Source organism: Ictidomys tridecemlineatus, chromosome 3 (assembly GCF_052094955.1).
Source record: "Ictidomys tridecemlineatus isolate mIctTri1 chromosome 3, mIctTri1.hap1, whole genome shotgun sequence".
Lineage (NCBI taxonomy): Eukaryota > Metazoa > Chordata > Mammalia > Rodentia > Sciuridae > Ictidomys > Ictidomys tridecemlineatus.
The window spans coordinates 168,896,372-168,914,695 of record NC_135479.1 but is presented as its reverse complement, the minus strand read 5'-3'; the positions used below and the strand labels follow the sequence as shown (position 1 = coordinate 168,914,695).

The window sequence follows — 18,324 nt, the reverse complement described above, 5'->3', positions numbered from 1 at the left end:
TAAAATTCATTTAACAATTGTACTCAATTATTGAAATCAATTATAAAATAGGTTTCCCTAATAAGAAAGAAAATACCACCAAGTCCTTTGAGTTTTAAGCTAGGATATATGCATAAATAAAAAGTCACCTACAATATTGACAACAGACTTCAAGGTATAGATAAATAAGTGCACAAGTACTTAGACAACTCTTATCATTTTGAGTCCCTAGTACAACTGCTATCAAAGATTTCATCATAACAAACCTCCTTTTACATAACTTAAGAAAGAATAAGTTTATCCTAGTAAAAATACTAGTGTTTCCACATCATGTTGCCAGCGTTCCCCCTTCAACTCTCTCCCTTTATTCTGAGAGCTAACCTATGATAGCACTTTGCCATCAGCATAGCTTAGATACAACGTTTCTTTTATAATGAATGAAACACAAATTTTGGGGTTGAAGACAGAATATTCAAGCCTAAAGCAAACACAGCCTAGAAAAACCTTAACCACCCTCAGGGACCCACCAATCATAGAAACCAAGAATAAAAAGTGTACATACTGGTGGAGGCTGTTTTTTTTTTTTTTTTTTTTTTTTTTTGTACTGAAAAACATGCTGAAATTCTTTTAATTTTACATAAGACTCTGACACAAGGAGAGGGATCAGGAGATAATGATGGCTGGGGGTGGAGACAAATGAAAGAAAGTTGCAGTGAGGTTAAAGGTACCAGACTGGAAAAGGAAAATAAATAAAGCATTTTGTTGTATGGGAAGCCGCAATGACAATTGGGTTAAGTTAAAAACACCAACTTGCAAAAAATTACTACATGTTTACCAAATCTTATTATGGAAATGTTTAGAATAATAAACCTTACTGTATTATCCTATGCCCTCTGTCTCATAAATTCTTCCCAATCTCTGTTAATTTGAGGGCACGCATTTCTTGAAAATTTTCCATTTATCATGAAATTGCACCCTGTTTACAGACAATATGCTTTGGAGCCCAGAAAGCTTATTAAATTATGGAAGTAAACTAAGGTCAGATAAAAAAATCTTAACTCCAAAGACACAAATTATACCATGTTAACTAGACTGTGATGATTTAAACAGAATGGTTAAATTTGATTTATAAAGATACTTATTTTCCATTTGGAAAGTTCCTTCAAAGAAATTTGAGGTACTCTCATAAAAATATGATTTTATTTAACAGCAGTATCATATTTATCCCCAATAGGGAAAAACAACTCCATTCATCATGGAAATTATATTACATGATATTTTATTTAACAGTGATTCAACCTATAGCAAAATTAAATGTAATTTACAAGTTATATTACATATGATTTGTGGAACATTGGTTAAGGCATTATTTTCCATAAAATAATTCAGTAAATAATGATTTGAATAACACATACATATGTAGAAAAGCATTTTATGAAGATATCAGAAAGTATTGCCTTAAAACTTAAACATAATAATTGTAAAGTATTACAATCTTTGTAGGTTAAATAACTTTGCCTGATAAACTTAATAAAAGGACTCAAATGATACCTTTATTTGATATTTGGAGCAGAAAATGAATAACACTTAAAAAGAGAACTTGATGATAAAGAAAAATTATACCAAATTATTCTCAGCTTTCAATTTCTACATTTGCCGATTTTTATGACATCAGAAGCCACTTCAATATTCTGCACACTGGAGAGAACAATTTGAATTACATAAGAAAAAAATCATTTTGAAGTATCTCTTATGCTGGTTGGTAAAGGAGCACACACTGAAAATTATCCTATGAAATCTTTAAGACATTTTGATCCAGACTCAGCTTGCAGAGAATTTGAGGCAAAATTCACAGTGGAAGATTGTATTGTGTACCAGAGATATATTCAGTTTAACCAACTGGAATGAGCAGTTTGATGAACTATTAGATCATACAGATGTTAGTGAATTTATTTGTATTGAAGAAGTCATGGGAACCAAGTTATCCAGTGAGAGAACAGAATATTCTTCCACCAGATTTCAATTATTAAAGAAAGAAAACCATCATATTGGTTAGCATTGAACAATGGAAGATGCCTGCCTAAACTTCTGCAATTCTGACACAAAATCTTTTTTTTTCATTTTGACTTTTAAAAACTTCTTATAAACTCATACAAGAAAGAAATGATGGTTATGCATATTATAAAAACATGAGTCCTGTCTTTTGGATCAAATGACTTCACTTATATGGGCTAATCTTGATGTATATCACAATGTGTGCATATTATAAAGATAAGTAATATTGCTCATATTGTAAAGATATTCTTAAAAGTGGTCTTTATAGCATAAACTTTGTCTATAAATAATATCTATTTTAATTACTTTTGGTTTTTAGCCCACATAATTCTTAAAAATAAGTTTCTGTTTGCTTTTTTAAAAGGTGTCAGTGGTACATAAAGGCTAAGATGAAGTCAGAAGAGAAGAGAAGAAACCAGTTGCAGAATGGGCATTGTAAGTAGTGTGGTGACTCTCTAGCATTATTTTTCACTGTTCCAGCACTTCAAGAGTTTATTTCAAACTTATATCCTTTGAGTTGAGGAAGCAAACAACAATAGCAACAACAAAAACACTTCTAAGCTTCTAGTTTTAAAGCTGTCATCTGGTTTCCAGGTTTGTTGGTAGAAATTGCACCTGCTTCTCATTAAATTGCATTACCTATTTCCCAGTTCTGCTTGCTGGAAAACACAACAGACTGAATTTGCTAAAAATATAATATGACTGATTATATCTAGTTATTTACTACTCACAATGGCTCCAGAATCAGCATCCATTTTATTTAGTAGCTGAGATACAGAGATATTAAGGGATCTTTATTCCTTCTCGTAGGGACTGTCATCATTTAAACATATAACAAAACAATTTATTATTCATCAGCTCTCTAAATTTTAGAATATGTAAGGAATCCTTGCACTGACTACACAGTTACACTCATTTGAGGATCTCTTCCCAAGCAAGCTGTAATTGCCACTATAGTTGGTTTGATAATTGCCATCTCTCCTCCCTAACACCCACCTCCACATCCACCTAAAAATTCCACACTGCTTTCAAGAGAATTTCTCTATCATGAGACACTGAATTAACAAGAAAGGGGTGTTTCTCCAATTAACTACAGTACAGAGATAATACAAGAAGCAATTCCTTTAACTATTTAAACTCATCTTTAATTTCAAAAAAAAAAAAGAAATAAGAAAAAACAAAAAGAATAAGGTACTTTCCAATCTATGTCCTTTTTCAAGAGAGAAAGGGCTTTAAGTCAGGATATTAAAAATCAGTGAGATGATTTAGGACTATTCCTAAGGCTAATGTGATTTTTTAGAGTATTCTATGGATCACCTGAAATAGAATGTTCACCCTGACTCCCCAAGGTTTGACTGGGAAGGTCCGGGTTAGGACTAAGACACATGCAGTTTTAGAAACTCTCACAGGTTGTTCTTTTTTACAATAAATTTGAGTCTCACTACTCTGTCAGAGCTGAGAGAGCCAATATCTGGCATGAGATGACCTGGAAACACTGTAAAACAGATTGCAGAAGCATGGATCCAGACACCTGGGCAGATGACTTACGCTGGGCAACCTTAAGATTCACTGCAGGACATTTAGTACTGAGATGCCAAGGGGAAAGGTGCTCCTAGGGTATTTATTATCTGTTTTCTAAGTACCAGTTTAGCATAAACTAAACCAGATGGGCACAGCAAGAAGCATTGAAAATAACGTGAGGCAGCCAAGGAGATAGGAAAAAAAAAAAAAAACCTAAACTGATGTTAGAAGACAGGGTATAAGTTAAAATAGTTAGTAACTAGGAATGATGTTGGCCAAATTATAGTGTTATGTTCTGTGCATGTATGAATATGTAACAACAAACTTCACCATTATATAGAATTAAACTGTACCAATAAAAAATGTGAAAAAGTAATAAATCAGTTAGTAACCAGATAATGTAAAATCTAAACTAAGCTTGGTCATTTTTTTTCCCTATATTACATACATTGTATTTACAAGAAAGAAAGTAATATTAACTAATCAGTGTATTCTATAGAAATGTGTGTCATCATAAATAATTGAATGGTTTCATTATTAGAACTATGTGTGAGTTATTAAATAAGACTTGTTTTCTGTGCTTAAAGCGGTATTTTCAGCATGTCCGTATATCCAGTTAGATGCTGCTAATCATCTAATAGTAGCTACCAGATTTGAGTTTACAGAACTCAATTATAAATCACAATTCTTACTGTTATAATAATATCCCAATGCCTTTGAAATGGAAGTAGAGATTCTGTTTTCCTTCCCTCCAATCTGAACTTTGAGAAGTATAAAACGCATAGCATTTCCAAATCAGTGTCGGGTCTAAGTGTACTTGAAAATGTGCTTTTCTGGTGCTATTTGAGAAATACTAATATTTTTGTGAGTGAATATCAAGCACTAAGACAGTAGACAGGAGGTAATAAATGAAGGCAATGGGCATGAAGAATAAATGAAGCAAATTACTGCTAATAATAGCCATTCAGTCACCTCTTCTAAACTCACTTTGTTATCTTTTGTTTCAGATTTTCTTGCAAAAGCATGTTTCCAAGCAGCCCCAAACAATACTTAATTCTAGATTAATATGATTTTTAATCTAAGTAGTAACAAAACTGAGTACTATTCACTCTACCACAAATTTAGCTTTGGTCCTTTAATCCCTGTTATTTAGTAAAGACTTGATTATTACCTCGAGAACCATACAGAAGATATCGAAAAGGTACACAAATACATAAGAAATGATCTGTACTCCAAGAGCAAGCAATCTAAAGCAGAAAACAGAAATCAATGACAAAACAGAAGGGTATTCACAGGCAGTCTGTGACTTCAGGCATTCACAAATGAACTGGCAGCCATGTGTTCACGTTTTCTAACCAGCCCTACTCATCCCAATTACTGGTGGGCTGTGAACACTCCATCCCCACCAGAGACACAGCAGCAGCTGTACCACCAATGACAAGATCTGGGCGCTTGGTGCCCACCCTTCCCACCAGGTTAGAGAAGCTAGCTGGTCCTTTGCAAGACATTAGCAGTCTGGCTGTGAAGGCAACTCAGAGTACACAGGAAAGGCCTGTATCAGTAGTGGCCCTTCCTGTCACTGACTTCTATTCTGTTCTATTGACAGAGTTTCTAGAAAACAGAGACCACAGTACAGGAGTAAACTTATTTTTGTTATGCTATTTCGTATAAATGTTTATAAGTTCACAAAAATCTAGTGTTTTTGAAGGACCCTATGGTGCTAGCTTATTGGGGGTGAGTAATGCCTCATTTCCCCACACTCTGACTAGAGAAGTATGAAATGTATGGGTCTTCTTCTAGTGGATGAGTAAGCTGATGTGTTTTCTTGGAACCATCAGTGATTCTATGAAACTACCCACTCATTTACACTGTATGGTAAATAAATGCAAGCAGTCCAAGCTTTAAAGGAGGGAAGAGAAGAAGGGAATCAGGAAAAGAGAAGAATTCATGTAACAAGACTAGACTGACTATTTCAGTACATGACTCCTCTTTTTACACATTCACAAGATGTATGACTACTAAAATATTCTTAAACTAAATCAATCTTTTATTTTTGTTGCAGTGCGTTTCCCAGGAGTTAAAACTTACATTGATCCAGATACCTATGAAGACCCATCCCTAGCAGTCCATGAATTTGCAAAAGAGATAGATCCTTCCAGAATTCGCATCGAAAGAGTTATTGGAGCAGGTAAACGCAAAATCTATACTTTTGAATATGTGATGGCTTAATGGCTTTGTAACTGATTAACAACATAACATTTTAAATTTGAATATTTTGGTCATTTAAAAATTTTAAGGAGGAAAATTATATTTGTTATGCTATTTCTTTAAAGTATAAATGTCCATTTTTAGTTTCCAACAACAAGAAGTTTCACAAAAGTTATTTTTAACATCCTATAGTCTTCTCTCATAAGGAAGATAAATTACAGTGAAACTAGAGTGCTTCCGGAATTTATTTTGAAAATGCAATTTCAGGAGTTTGTCATAGGTTATTATAGATTTACTTAAGCCTCAACATTTATAGACTCCCACTGTAATTAATATTCATAATGATGACCTTGAGGCTCTTCAAGACTCAGAAGTGTTCTGAGAATCACTGAAGGTAAAATTCGGTTCAATATAGTTTTATATCATTTAAGGTAAATTGATAATTCTTCCTATGTAGGCTATTCCAATACTCTGAATAGTTATTCAGCTGTTCTAGGTAAATGCAAATTAAGTATAAATCAGCCCACAAGTATTTATGTTGTATCTTGATTATGCCAGAGCTAAGCTTAAATGATAAAGGCTCTCAAGAATAAAGGCTGACTCCTCTTTCAAGTCCTTGACCCAAAGTGAGTAGTCAGTGCTAGCAGAGGAGCCCTAGTTCTGAAGGTCTTGCAGGGACCCCAGTTCCTTTACTCCTTCCTCTGCCTTCCCTAATATGGTCAAAGACCTTCCACCTTAGAGGAAGGATAAAGAGTTCAGTCTCTTCATCTTTGTCTTTGAGGCAGTATCCTGGAAATTGGAAATACATCTATTCACATCTCAATGGTTCAAATGCACATATAATCAAATGGATACACACTAGATAGTTTGGAAATATAATCACTGACAAAGCAACTATGGATGCAGCTGAAGAGGTTGTAGAATGCACAGAATGTCTTCATAAAATAGAGAAGGGAGACTGGATCTTGAAGGGGAGTATAGATTTTTTCAAAACCTGAATAGGAGTTATCCTTTGAAGAAAATAGAGTATACCCAAGTGGGGTCATTCCAACCAGCTTTCAGGTCTTTGCAAAGGCCAAAAGAAAGCAATTTTCCCCTTTTAAAGCCCTTCTCCCTCAGAAGGTCAGGTTACATAATTTGCAGCATCCAGTGCAAAGGGAAAATGCAGAGTCTCTTGTTGGAACATTAAGAATTTTAAGATATTGACAACAGCGCATTAAACTTACTGTAGGGTTCCTCTGAACTCATACATCACCTGCTCATGAATGAAACCAAATTTCTTAGGTACTAGCACTACCTCAAGAATTCCTAGGACTTTGGGAGAGAGTTCTCCTTGAGTTGTTGCATTCTGTATGCAAAAGTGGATAGCCTTATATCCTGCATGACCAGACAGATGTTCCTCTGAGTGCTGACACAGGGGTCCTGTATATTTGATCCTCATGCTCTCTGCCAAAGAGGCTGCCATATCAGAAAGATTAAAGACCCAGAATAGAACCAGTTTCTCCATTTACTTCTTCAGCTGAACAAAGAGCACCAGTAGGCATAATTGCAAAGAGTGACTGCATTAAATTCATTTTGTTTGGGGAGGTTGTTTTATTTAGACAGTAGAATGGAAAGGAGAGTGATTAGTTTCCATTGTACACTATATTTGTCTTTCTTCTTCTAACCCCTTGGAAAAGTGACATGGCCTTTCATCCACATGGTTCAGTACTCATATAGTATAGTAGAAGCATTTTCTATTGTAACACTTTGTCAATAAATTAAAAATCAGTGTCTGAAGTCATAATGTTGAAAGGAAAAAATCAATTATTGAAGTAAAAATGATATAAAGAAATTAAACTTTTCTTCCAGTTTTGGGGTTTTTCTCCTAATCAAAATATAAATACTGCCCCCACAGAAAAAGGTGAAACAGATTCTACAAAAAAAACTACTAAAGGGACTATCTTAATATTATATTTACCAGTATTTCCCGATCTTGAGTTATATGGGACATCACTCATTTGGCAAAGACAGAATATTGAAACTATGTAGTCAGGCCTGAGTGTTAGTGTCTCTTTTTAAAATTTGTATTCATCTTTGACTATTTCAACTTTCAAACAATATACTAAGAGTCCTTTTACTGTCTATCTTTGAAATAAAAGCACTCTATAAGACAAAGCTGTTGTAACCTAGGGTTCGTCTTTGTGCTACTCCTAGTACTAGGTAATTCCATTAGTGTGTCTGTCCAAACCTCTGCATGTGGAAACTCTGGTGGATGCCAGGACATTTCCCACAGTGGCTGTTACGTAGGAAGCATTCTTGGTGTAGGGATGCAAAAGGTGTGATGCTTTTCCTCACTCATCATAAGGGCCACAGCTATTTGTACACTTAGGATAGATGAAACAAGGATATCCATGTAGAAATGTGTTTGGAGGAAGGCTATTATAATAGACTAAAGAGGGAAGCCCAGCAAGGCTTCTCTATTCAGATTCCCCTTGGCTCTTCTATGGCATTCCTTCCCCCCCAGTGGGGGGCAGGAACCCTCTGGAATGAGGGTCTTATGATCTGTCAGGTAGGTTAGAGAATTTCTGTGCAACAGCTCCTGCACAGAAAGGTGGGAAAAGGTTAGAGTAATAAATCTAGTTTGCCTAACTCATTTTGGGGAAGAGGAATTCTTGTTCCTAGAACCATTCTGAAAAGCCCTTGCAATGTCTTTCAGTATGGCATGCCAATGTGCCATATTTCAGGGTATGATTTTCTGAGTCCCAAAACCACTTAATTTGTAGAAAAACTAATAGTTTTGTAACATCCATGGCACATTTCCCTAACTTTAAATATTTTCCTTAGGTTGTCTTCTGTCCTCTATTTTTTTCCCACCGTTACTGATTGTTTCTTCCTAGATTCCATTTCCACATCATCTGGGTGCATTAGGTAGTTTTTTGCAAATGTAAATTAAATGATTTATGTGACATAGTAGATGCTGGCTAGAAGTGTGTTGGGCAGGAGAGATAGGAGAGGCCAGTTCCTCAGGTCCTGACAGCTGTTAGGAGAAAGCTACTCAAACAGGATTAGAGGACTGAGAGTGGGAATGAGTCAGTCAAGTCACAATTCATTGTCTAAGAAAAATCTACCAGATCTGCATGGTTTTTTGGGCAAAGAAACTGTTATGTATTCTTTCCGTGTTTCTAGTTGGGAGACACAATATACAATCATTGGTATTTCCTAAATGAGTTATAAAAAAAAAAGAAGAATGTAAAAACACATTAATATTTTCAGAAAGAAAAGAGCATGGGAAATGATATTACATTTGGCCCATGAGATTTCAGGACACAGTCACTGAACAATGTTTATGAGAAGGATAATACTTATAAAAGACAAGGTGCTAATTAGCTTTGTCATATGAAGTCACTGGGCTCATCAGACACATATATATTCAGCCTGTCTTCTCTAAACTTTATCCTGGGAATTTTCAACTTTGTAACCGTCCAAATACTATGCAACTAAACCTTAGAGAACTTAATTTATCGGTATGAAAATATATACAGATAAATATATATACTTTTAATATTGCCTATCTTTCACTGTAAGTTTCACTGTTTTTTTATGAGTTTGCTAGGACTTGCCCCCCCCATATCACTATTCTATTTAAAAGTGGCAGCTTATCTTTGTTCATCAAAATAGGCCTGAATTTCCATGAAAATGCACATTTCCATTTAAATGAAGTGAGCATCTCTGTTGCATAGGAGACTATCAAGATCATCTATCTCCTTTGACTTTTTTGCATCATAAAATGAAATACTGTGGGCAGAGGGCTTTAAAACAGAAATTCTCACGCTAAAATAGCCAAGTCAGATTAGGGTAGAATCATTATTTTACACATATCTTAAGAGATAATGAGGAAATTGGTAAACTGAATTTTAATCATGGTCCGGAAAAGGTCATTGAAAGGCTATCCCTTTTTCAGAGTAGTACTGATCCTACACCATTGTAAGAAAATCTTGCCTAGCAGAGTGTCTATAATTTTGAAACATTATACCATTGAAAAAAATCATTCTTGTGTTTCTAAGCCCATAAGGTGACCTTTTTTAGATTTGACCTTCCCTAGTCTCAATGGAAATGCATAATATCTTCACTGTCATTCATATTCTATCCCTTTATCTATACAAAACTTGTTATTGCCTCTGCTATCAGCCTTTTCTGCTAGCTTAGTGTCACCATATTTTTTTCTCTTCCAGAAAATAGTCTAGAAAGTTTAACTCTTGGTTTCTCAGCAGTCACATGCAGGTGAAAAAAAGCTGAACGGACAATAAAAAGGACATAAGATCAACAGGGTGATGTATTCAGCCTAGTATTTTTATTCTGTAGTTGCCTTCTCATTTGAGGTCGCATTTTCCCTTGATGAAGTACAAGACAACATGTAAACTATTGTGCTTCTTCTAATTCCCCTGTCACCCCAACCCAGCAGTCTTCTTTCTTTAGAATGTAGTTCTAGATTATCTTAATTAACCCAGTTATTTTAAAGAATCTCCTTTTTTTATATCTGTCCCTCTTTTATTATACTTTCCTGCAACACAACAAGAAATGTAAACAGTATCCCAAATGTGGTTTCCCAATTCTCTTTTTACAAAAAGAAATTTGTGTGATGATCTATTTCCCCTGGATTTAGATGAGATAGTATTTCTTACATGCTTTGTTCTTGTTTATCTATTTAAAGAATTTATGATAAAAGTCTGATTGATTTCTTTCTTTCTTTTTTTTTGGTATTCCTCAACACTTCTTGGCATAATCAATAAACTAAAGGATACATTTTGCAACAAATTCTGGTAATGCTTTTGTGCCTTTTACTCAGTAATTTTGTAACATTCTAAATCAGATGATATAATGAAAGATTGGCTTTACATCAATAAAAAAGACATAGATGAAAGCAAGACAAAGTCAGGTTGGACTCACAGCTTTGCTATTAACTCATTCTGTGACCTTCAGTAATTTAGTCATCTTTCAGACATTTTGCCTCACTTATAAAATGGATTTATAACAATAATAGCTATCTTACAGGATTTAAGGGAGGATTAGAAATGACACATTTGAGAAACAGTTGTGTAACAGACACTATAGAAAATCGTGGGAATTTGACTGTTAGGTTAAAAATAAATACAGTTTTTAATAAATACAGTAATAAGAAGGGAGACTGTGAGACAAGAAGAAGAGGATGGGGGAGGAGGGAGGCACTTAGAGGTGGTTATTATCAAAGAATGTATACATGCATATAAATATGCCATAATTAAATCCATTATTCTATATAATTAATATATACTAATAAAAACAAATAGTTTTAATATTTAGTTTTGATAGCTAGGAATAATAGTCATTGCCTAACTCTCAAAATACTTTATGATATAAATATCTACCCATGAAGAATTTGACCATCAATGCTTCATATAATTGGAATATTTATGATTTTCATAGTTAGTTGAAAATTAGTAATAAAAATGAAATTTCAATTTGGTTGATATACTGAGTTATACCCACAGCAGTAAATTCTTTTTTTAATTTTTATTTTTAATTAAACTAAAAGATTAATTTTCTCTGTCTTGTGAAATTATATTTATTCTACATGATTTATTTTTTCCATAAACTTAACTCATTTAAAATGAAATATGTTTAGCTACAGAAAATTCATTTCAATATTTTCATCTAAAACCATTGTAACAATTTTGTCAACTTATTCCTGGAACATCTGAGATTAGTAGATTTATTATCAGGAACAGAACTATATATCAGTGTCACAGACTTTACTTAAATTTTATTTACTTACTATTCAACACTCTACACTTTATTTGGGGAACCATTTAATGTACATTCACTATTGTATGAATGGATTTTCCATTCTTAAAAATTGCCTCCTCATAGCTGTTTGATAAGTATATGTTTAATAAACAAATGAGTAAAGAAATTAATAAGAGAAAAAATGTAGAAATTTTTTAAATAATTATTTTAAGTGATTATGCCTGTCTTAGACAAAAATCTTAAGGGAGAGTAAGGATATAACACTATTATTATACTATACTATAATATCAAATGCATAATATATACAAAATAAAAAAATATAGAAATTGTTTATGAATTACAGTTTTGCATTGCTTTTTGTTAACAATTTACCTGATAATTAGACCAAATTATGGAATCTATTACATATCCATTGCATTTACATAGTGAAATATAAAATTATATGGAATACATTACATTGATATTTTATTATGTATCGAGTTTATATAGCAGGAGAAATGAAAGGGTTTTTTTTATAACTTACAAAGATCATATTAATGTTTTAAACTCATTTTTCCTTTATCTTTTTTTCCTTCAAATTGTATATTACTAAAATATTTGGTGAAATGAGGGAAACTTGACCCTTAATTTCCAAAGTCTACTTTAAGAATATAGGGGAACACTAAGTATGCAACAGCTTTGACTCCTTATATTACTATAGTATATTAGTTATCTCTTGACATATAAAAATTATACTATAATTCAAAACAAGAACATTTATCATCTCTCAATTTCTATGAACCACGAACGCAGGAATGGCTTGGTTCCTTCAGGGCTGTGGTCTCACTTGAAGGCTCAAATTGGCAAGAATTGACTTCTAAATTCATTTTTTTCTGTTGTCAGATACAGTCCAGTGGGGGCTGTTGGATGGACAGCCTTAATTCCTCACTGACTCTTAGCTAGAGGAGACTCTCAGAGTCTTACCTATATATGGGCTTCTCTGACATGCCATCATGCATTTTTGAAGCCAATGAGAGAGTGTGGTAGTAAAGCTGAACATACAATATTTTATAACATCATATCACCTTTGTCACATACTATTGGTTTTAAGTATGGTACTGGGCTCAGCCTACACTGAAGGGGAGAGCATCATGTAAGCCATAAATACTGGTTTGTAGGGATTGTTGCAGGGTATCTTAGAAATCTGCCTGCAACATAGAGTCCTATTATGTTCTGTCAGGACTCTCAGGTAGTCCTAGTTATCGAGCTTGCACAGGGTACAAGGAATGCTTTTTCTTCAGTCCAATTCACATCAAAACTAAGTTTTAGATACCATCTGATGTTCAAGTATTTTATTCTGGCAACGCTTATATCATGGGTAGTGGGACAGATTAGTGTCATGAGTCAGATGTAATCAGGGCTCACACAACTGACTTACTGATAAGGTCTCCTGAAATTTGGGGAATTTGTCTCACCTATTCAGTCTAGGTCAGTTAACTGCTGTTTTATTCATATAGAGAGTTTATGTTTCTAATAAGCATAAATTCTCTCTTAAGGTTTATGAAAGTTTCAAAAGCAACTTTGTATCTAACACAACCAAGGGTTTTAGGTTCCATTGTCATAGAGACATGGTAACATCCAGCCCTGTTTTTTTTTTCATATGCTAAGTGACACACAATTTAAGTTTTCCAAAATATTTGGGCCTTGTGACTATCATTAATGGTGTAGCCACAATATGTTTGTAAACTTGAAGATCATTTGAACTTTTAAGTCTGGTATGAGAATATTAAAGATGGCAGGCTTTTATTCAGATTACAATTTGTAAAGTGAGTTTAAATAAAATTGTATGCAGTCACATCTCTCTCCCATAAAGAAGTGAAAGGGTAGGCTGTAAGATTATTTCACAATGTCATATACGCATTAATGTTGTTAGAGAGCCCCTCTGCATTCTACATGGGTAAGTAGGTAAATTAAGGCCATAAATCTAATCTCAGGATTGCTTATGTTAGCCTACAGTTTGTCTATCATGAGCTAATTAGTTGATTGTTCCCGTAGTTATGCCTATGTTCTCAGTCTATGTATTTAACTAGAGACTTTTGTTTTTGTAACCTAAGTCAATTTATCTATTGCTATGTACCAAACCATTCCCAAACTGAATGGCTTGAAATAATTATCATTTAATTATTCATGATTCTGTGGTTCCATTCTTTGTATTGGGCTTAGTAAGAACTGAGGGTATTTTCTGACACTCTGTGGTAATTTCTGTGACCACAATCATCTGGTAGGTGGACTGTTGTGGGATGTCAGAGGGTTGGTCTAGAGGTCTCAGCACGAATGGGTCATCTCTACTTCATATGACCTCTCCTTCTCCAGCACACAGAATGTGGCACTGTCAATGCACCTTGCTAAGCAGATAAAGCAAGAGTTGTAAAGCTTCTTGAAGCCTTGGTTCTGAATTCCCATAGCACAATTCCCACATGTTAAATTGTTCAAAGCAAGTCACAAATCCAGCCCAGATTTCACAATGTGGAGAAAGAAATTCTACCTCTTCATGAGAGGAATAACAAAGTCATATGGTAAAGGGACATGCATACACATATGGAGGAATTTGTGCCCATTTTTTACAACATAGCACATCATCAATAGTTTTTTTAAGTGATCATTATTTTCAAGGCTAATATGGATAACAGATTATAAATTTGCTATTTTGTCTCTAATAACATTTTTGCTCTGCATGTCTAATGAATGATATTCATGTTTTCCATATTTAGCAACCCTGTGTAATCAGCTTTGCATGAAGTACTATGAGGGTTATGGAAAATGAATAACAAAGCAGCTAAGGCTTAAGGGAGAAGGAAGAAAATACAATATATAAGGGGGAAAGGACAAATTAGAAAGAAGGAAGATCAAAATATAGTAAAACATGCATATAAATGGCTATGCAAATAATCCAGAAATTATTGAAGACTTGAGATAAGATTGCATAGGAAGATTGCATGAGAGAAGTGGCAAAAGCAGTATGGTGACCACAAAGAACAATTTGGGACAATTTCAAGATACTTTAGGATTTGATGGCATTGGCTCCCTCTAATATTTAATTTTCTTCAAAACCTAGTCTTTTCCTTTTTCTTAATGCAAAATCACTGTAGCCCTGCTTCTTAACTAATTAGTAAGGGTTTGTGACTTTTTAGTTTGGAGAAATAGAATCTACATCTTGAGGAGAGGAATTAATAAATAACAAAATCATATTGCAAGGGGCATGTATGTAGATATGACAGGAAATTTGCCCATTTTTTTATAACCTACCAGAAAAATCATAGTTTTTTAATTAAATCATTATTTTTCAAGACCTATACAAAGAACGGATTTGGAATTTATTTGCTATCTTGTCTTTAATACTATTTTTGGTCATGAAGACATACAAACATTTTAGTTTACAATTACGTAAAGTTTAAGGCAATTAAAGAGGAAGGATGTTTTGATCTTACTGGGCCAATGAAAAGAATAAAGAAAAATACATATCTGTAGGCTTGTGTACTTTATGTATATGTTTACACACATATATGTATGTATGGGTACACAAATGTTCATGTTAGCCGGCTTGGCTGTGATGAGGTTTAGATATAGAGTCCTCCAAGTCTTCATGAATTGAAATTTAATTTTCATTTTGAGGTACTAAGAGAGTAGAAACCAAATTTGACTCTGGTGTTTAGAGGTGGGGTATCTGGTAGGTGAGTTGGATGACATAAGTTTATTAGGATGGAGTCCTCATAATTGAATCCTGGTAACTTTATAGGAAGAAGGAGAGAGACCAGAAGACACACAGGTACCCATGCATGTTCTGTCTTTTGCCATGTGATGCCCTTCACTGCCTAGGAACTCTGTCAGCAAGAAGGCCATCACCAAATGAGGTCCCTTAGCCTTGGGCCTCCAGAACCATCAGCAAAATAAACTTTCTTTCTTTATAACTCACTCAGTCTGTGATGTTGTGTTATTGTCAACAAAATACAGACCGAGACAGACTGCCATAGTACAAACAACACACTGGGTAGCTTAAACCACAGAAATTAATTTTTCCAAAATTCTGGACTTATGGGCAGGTTCTTGTGAGGTCTTTCTTCCAGGTTGGAGAAGATTGCCTTTTCACTGTGTCCCTAAGTGAAAGAGAGATAATCTTCTTCCTCCAAGGCCACAGTTTTATCCAATTAGGGCCTCACCCCTTATTTAACCTTAAGTATTTCCTGGGAACTTTAGATATTGGGAGTTAGAACTTCAACATAGGAATTTTTGGAGAAAAAAATTCAGTTCATATCTGTATGCATATGTGTGTTTGTATGTAGAGAGAAAGATAAAAATGGAGAGAAAGAAGTATACTGAGATATTAACTGATATGAGAATTATTCACTTTTATCTAAGTACCTACATTGGTAAATTTCGAATGAAAGCATAAAAACGAAATTCATGGAGGGTGTCCCTGCTAGGTTTGTCTTACCAGGAGAGTGCTAAACTTAGAGTTGCATTTGGACCAAGAACTTAGAGCCAAGTATCTGATGGTTTGTTCAGAGTGGTAGAGCCACAGAAGAGAGAGAGATATGTATACTCTAGGTACTGTCTACAAAGATGTTCCATTTTCAGTTACTTCTCAGGTCATATGTCAATGTGATTGCTGGTAAGATTGAGATGAAGTCATCACAGAAATTAGTGTGAAAGCTAAGATCAATCTGTTTAATGCATGTTGGATGCTTCAGTTGCTCAGACTAGGAAACATCTATAAAAAGGTTGACTTTTGGGTGGGTACTTCTCACAGGTGTTAGAATCTTCTCTTAAAATCAAGTATTTGCTATTTTATCACAACCCTTATTGATATCAGTGCACATTGTATATTGACTGCTCCCTGATTATAGTGGAAGAAGGCATTAATCTTATCAGGAAATAATTTATGTCATAGATAAGAATTATTTACCGATAGAAGTTTTTTTCCCTCACCATTGCCAGTTAACCTATCCATGCTTAGAAGATTTTAAAAAAAATTTTAAATTTGTTTTAATTAGTTATACATGACAGTAGAATGCATTTATGATCTTTGATATATATCATACATAGATGGGATATGATTTCTCATTTGTCTGAATGTACATGTTGCAGAATCATATTGTTCATGTAGTCACATATATACATACAGTAATTTTTTTTTATAATCTTCCCCCACAGTGAGTGGTGCTTCCTGACTTGAGCCTTGTCCTTACATGTTAGGGTTCATTTTATAAATGTCCTTCAAACTCCTTATCCACTGAGGAGAAAGTTGTCTAAATTATGAGAACAGGTGCCAGCCAATTTATCTCTCCAAACTTTGATTTCCTTATCTTGAAATAGAAATAAAATGTCTTTGCTCCTTCGTGATTGTTGTGAGAAGCAAATGAGATAGCAAAAATTCTGACTGACCACCCAATCTTTATCAGAGCAGCACCAGGGAAAGTGTTCACTGCCTCACCTGACAGCTCATTCCTTGAGATCAGTTTTAGTAAATTGAAGATCTTTGTGAGTAAACGTGTGCTTCCTCATAACATGGTGTATAATCTTTTAGCTCTGCCCCATTGGCTCTGCAAAATTAAACTTACACTGTGTGAACCTCATCCTTCTTCTACCTCTACACCACAACCCTTCAGATAATTGAAGACAACATGTGAATCTCATTAATCCTCCTTTCCCAGCCTAAAGATTTCCATTTGGCATGATTTCTGGTAATATCATTCTGGTGATCTTCCTCTGGAGAACCAGAGTTTTCTCTCAGTGCTTTCAGAATTGAATCAAATATTCCAAATGCTTTCTACTCCAGGGAGAAAAAACAGAACTAGTGACTTCCCCTGCCATTCTTTGATTAGTACAGCCTGAGTTTGCATTTTCTTTTAAAACAGCTGCCACACATCATGGCCCAGGGAAAGCTTCCTACCAGCTCATCCCAAGTGGTGGTTCTCAGATGAGTTGCTGTTAAGGCAGGCATATACTGTTTTCCTCCAGGTGATTTTATTACGCTGAGTGCAATACTGTATTTTAGTTATATACCCACACTATAAATCGATATAAATTAGTATATATCTCATTCCATCTGTACAACTTATTATATGTAATATATTTCATATTCTCATTTTATAATTATTACTATTAAAATTGTATTATGTTTATGTAGGTAAATTTGTCCCAATCTGACCATGTTCATTTTCATCTCAGTTAGATATCGTGTCTTTTCCAGCATCATCTGTGAGGTTTTCTATCTTGCAAGTTTGCTACATTTCCTTATATAACAGTTCAGAGCTCCATGTGCAGCAGTTTTTCAACATACATGCTAATTATTTTCTTCATTGGGATGTTTGTGCCTGCATTGTTGGAATTCCATGTTTTATAGAAACCTGTACTTCACTCTTTACAGAGTCTCTCATCATAAAATGGTACCCAACAAATAAACGTGCATTTTTTTTAACCACAACCCTAAATTCAATATCCACAGTTACAGCCATTGTTTTTTTCCTAGGCTGTTCAGCTTCATAAGTTGAAAATGGTCAGCTTTTCTCCAAGTTCTGACCCTGTACACTTCATCAGTTTTTGTTCCGAACCAAGTCCGAATAATAGCTCTGTTGAGTCTTTGAAAGATGGAAATAGCAGTAAGGTAGATAAATATGATCAATCAGAGTCTCTCATTTATTGCTTTCATGGTGGAGTAAGTTCACAGGGTAGGAACATATGTCCTGTGAGGACACTTGAGGCTTGAAGAACATGAGCTTTCTTTGTAATCTAATGTGTTTTTTCATTTGGTTGGAG

At 34.4% G+C, this 18,324-nt stretch overlaps 1 protein-coding gene across 5 annotated transcripts in view; it reads left to right on the top strand.

Moving 5' to 3' along the window:
* Window positions 1–18,324, top strand: part of Epha6 (EPH receptor A6) — a 792,729-nt gene that overhangs the window by 537,740 nt on the left and 236,665 nt on the right. For all 5 annotated transcript variants that reach the window (XM_078044415.1, XM_040270502.2, XM_005336763.4 and 2 more), the window contains 2 exons: window positions 2,399–2,469; window positions 5,618–5,743. In XM_078044415.1, coding sequence (XP_077900541.1) covers window positions 2,399–2,469; window positions 5,618–5,743 — 197 coding nt within the window. The remainder of the gene's footprint in view (window positions 1–2,398; window positions 2,470–5,617; window positions 5,744–18,324) is intronic.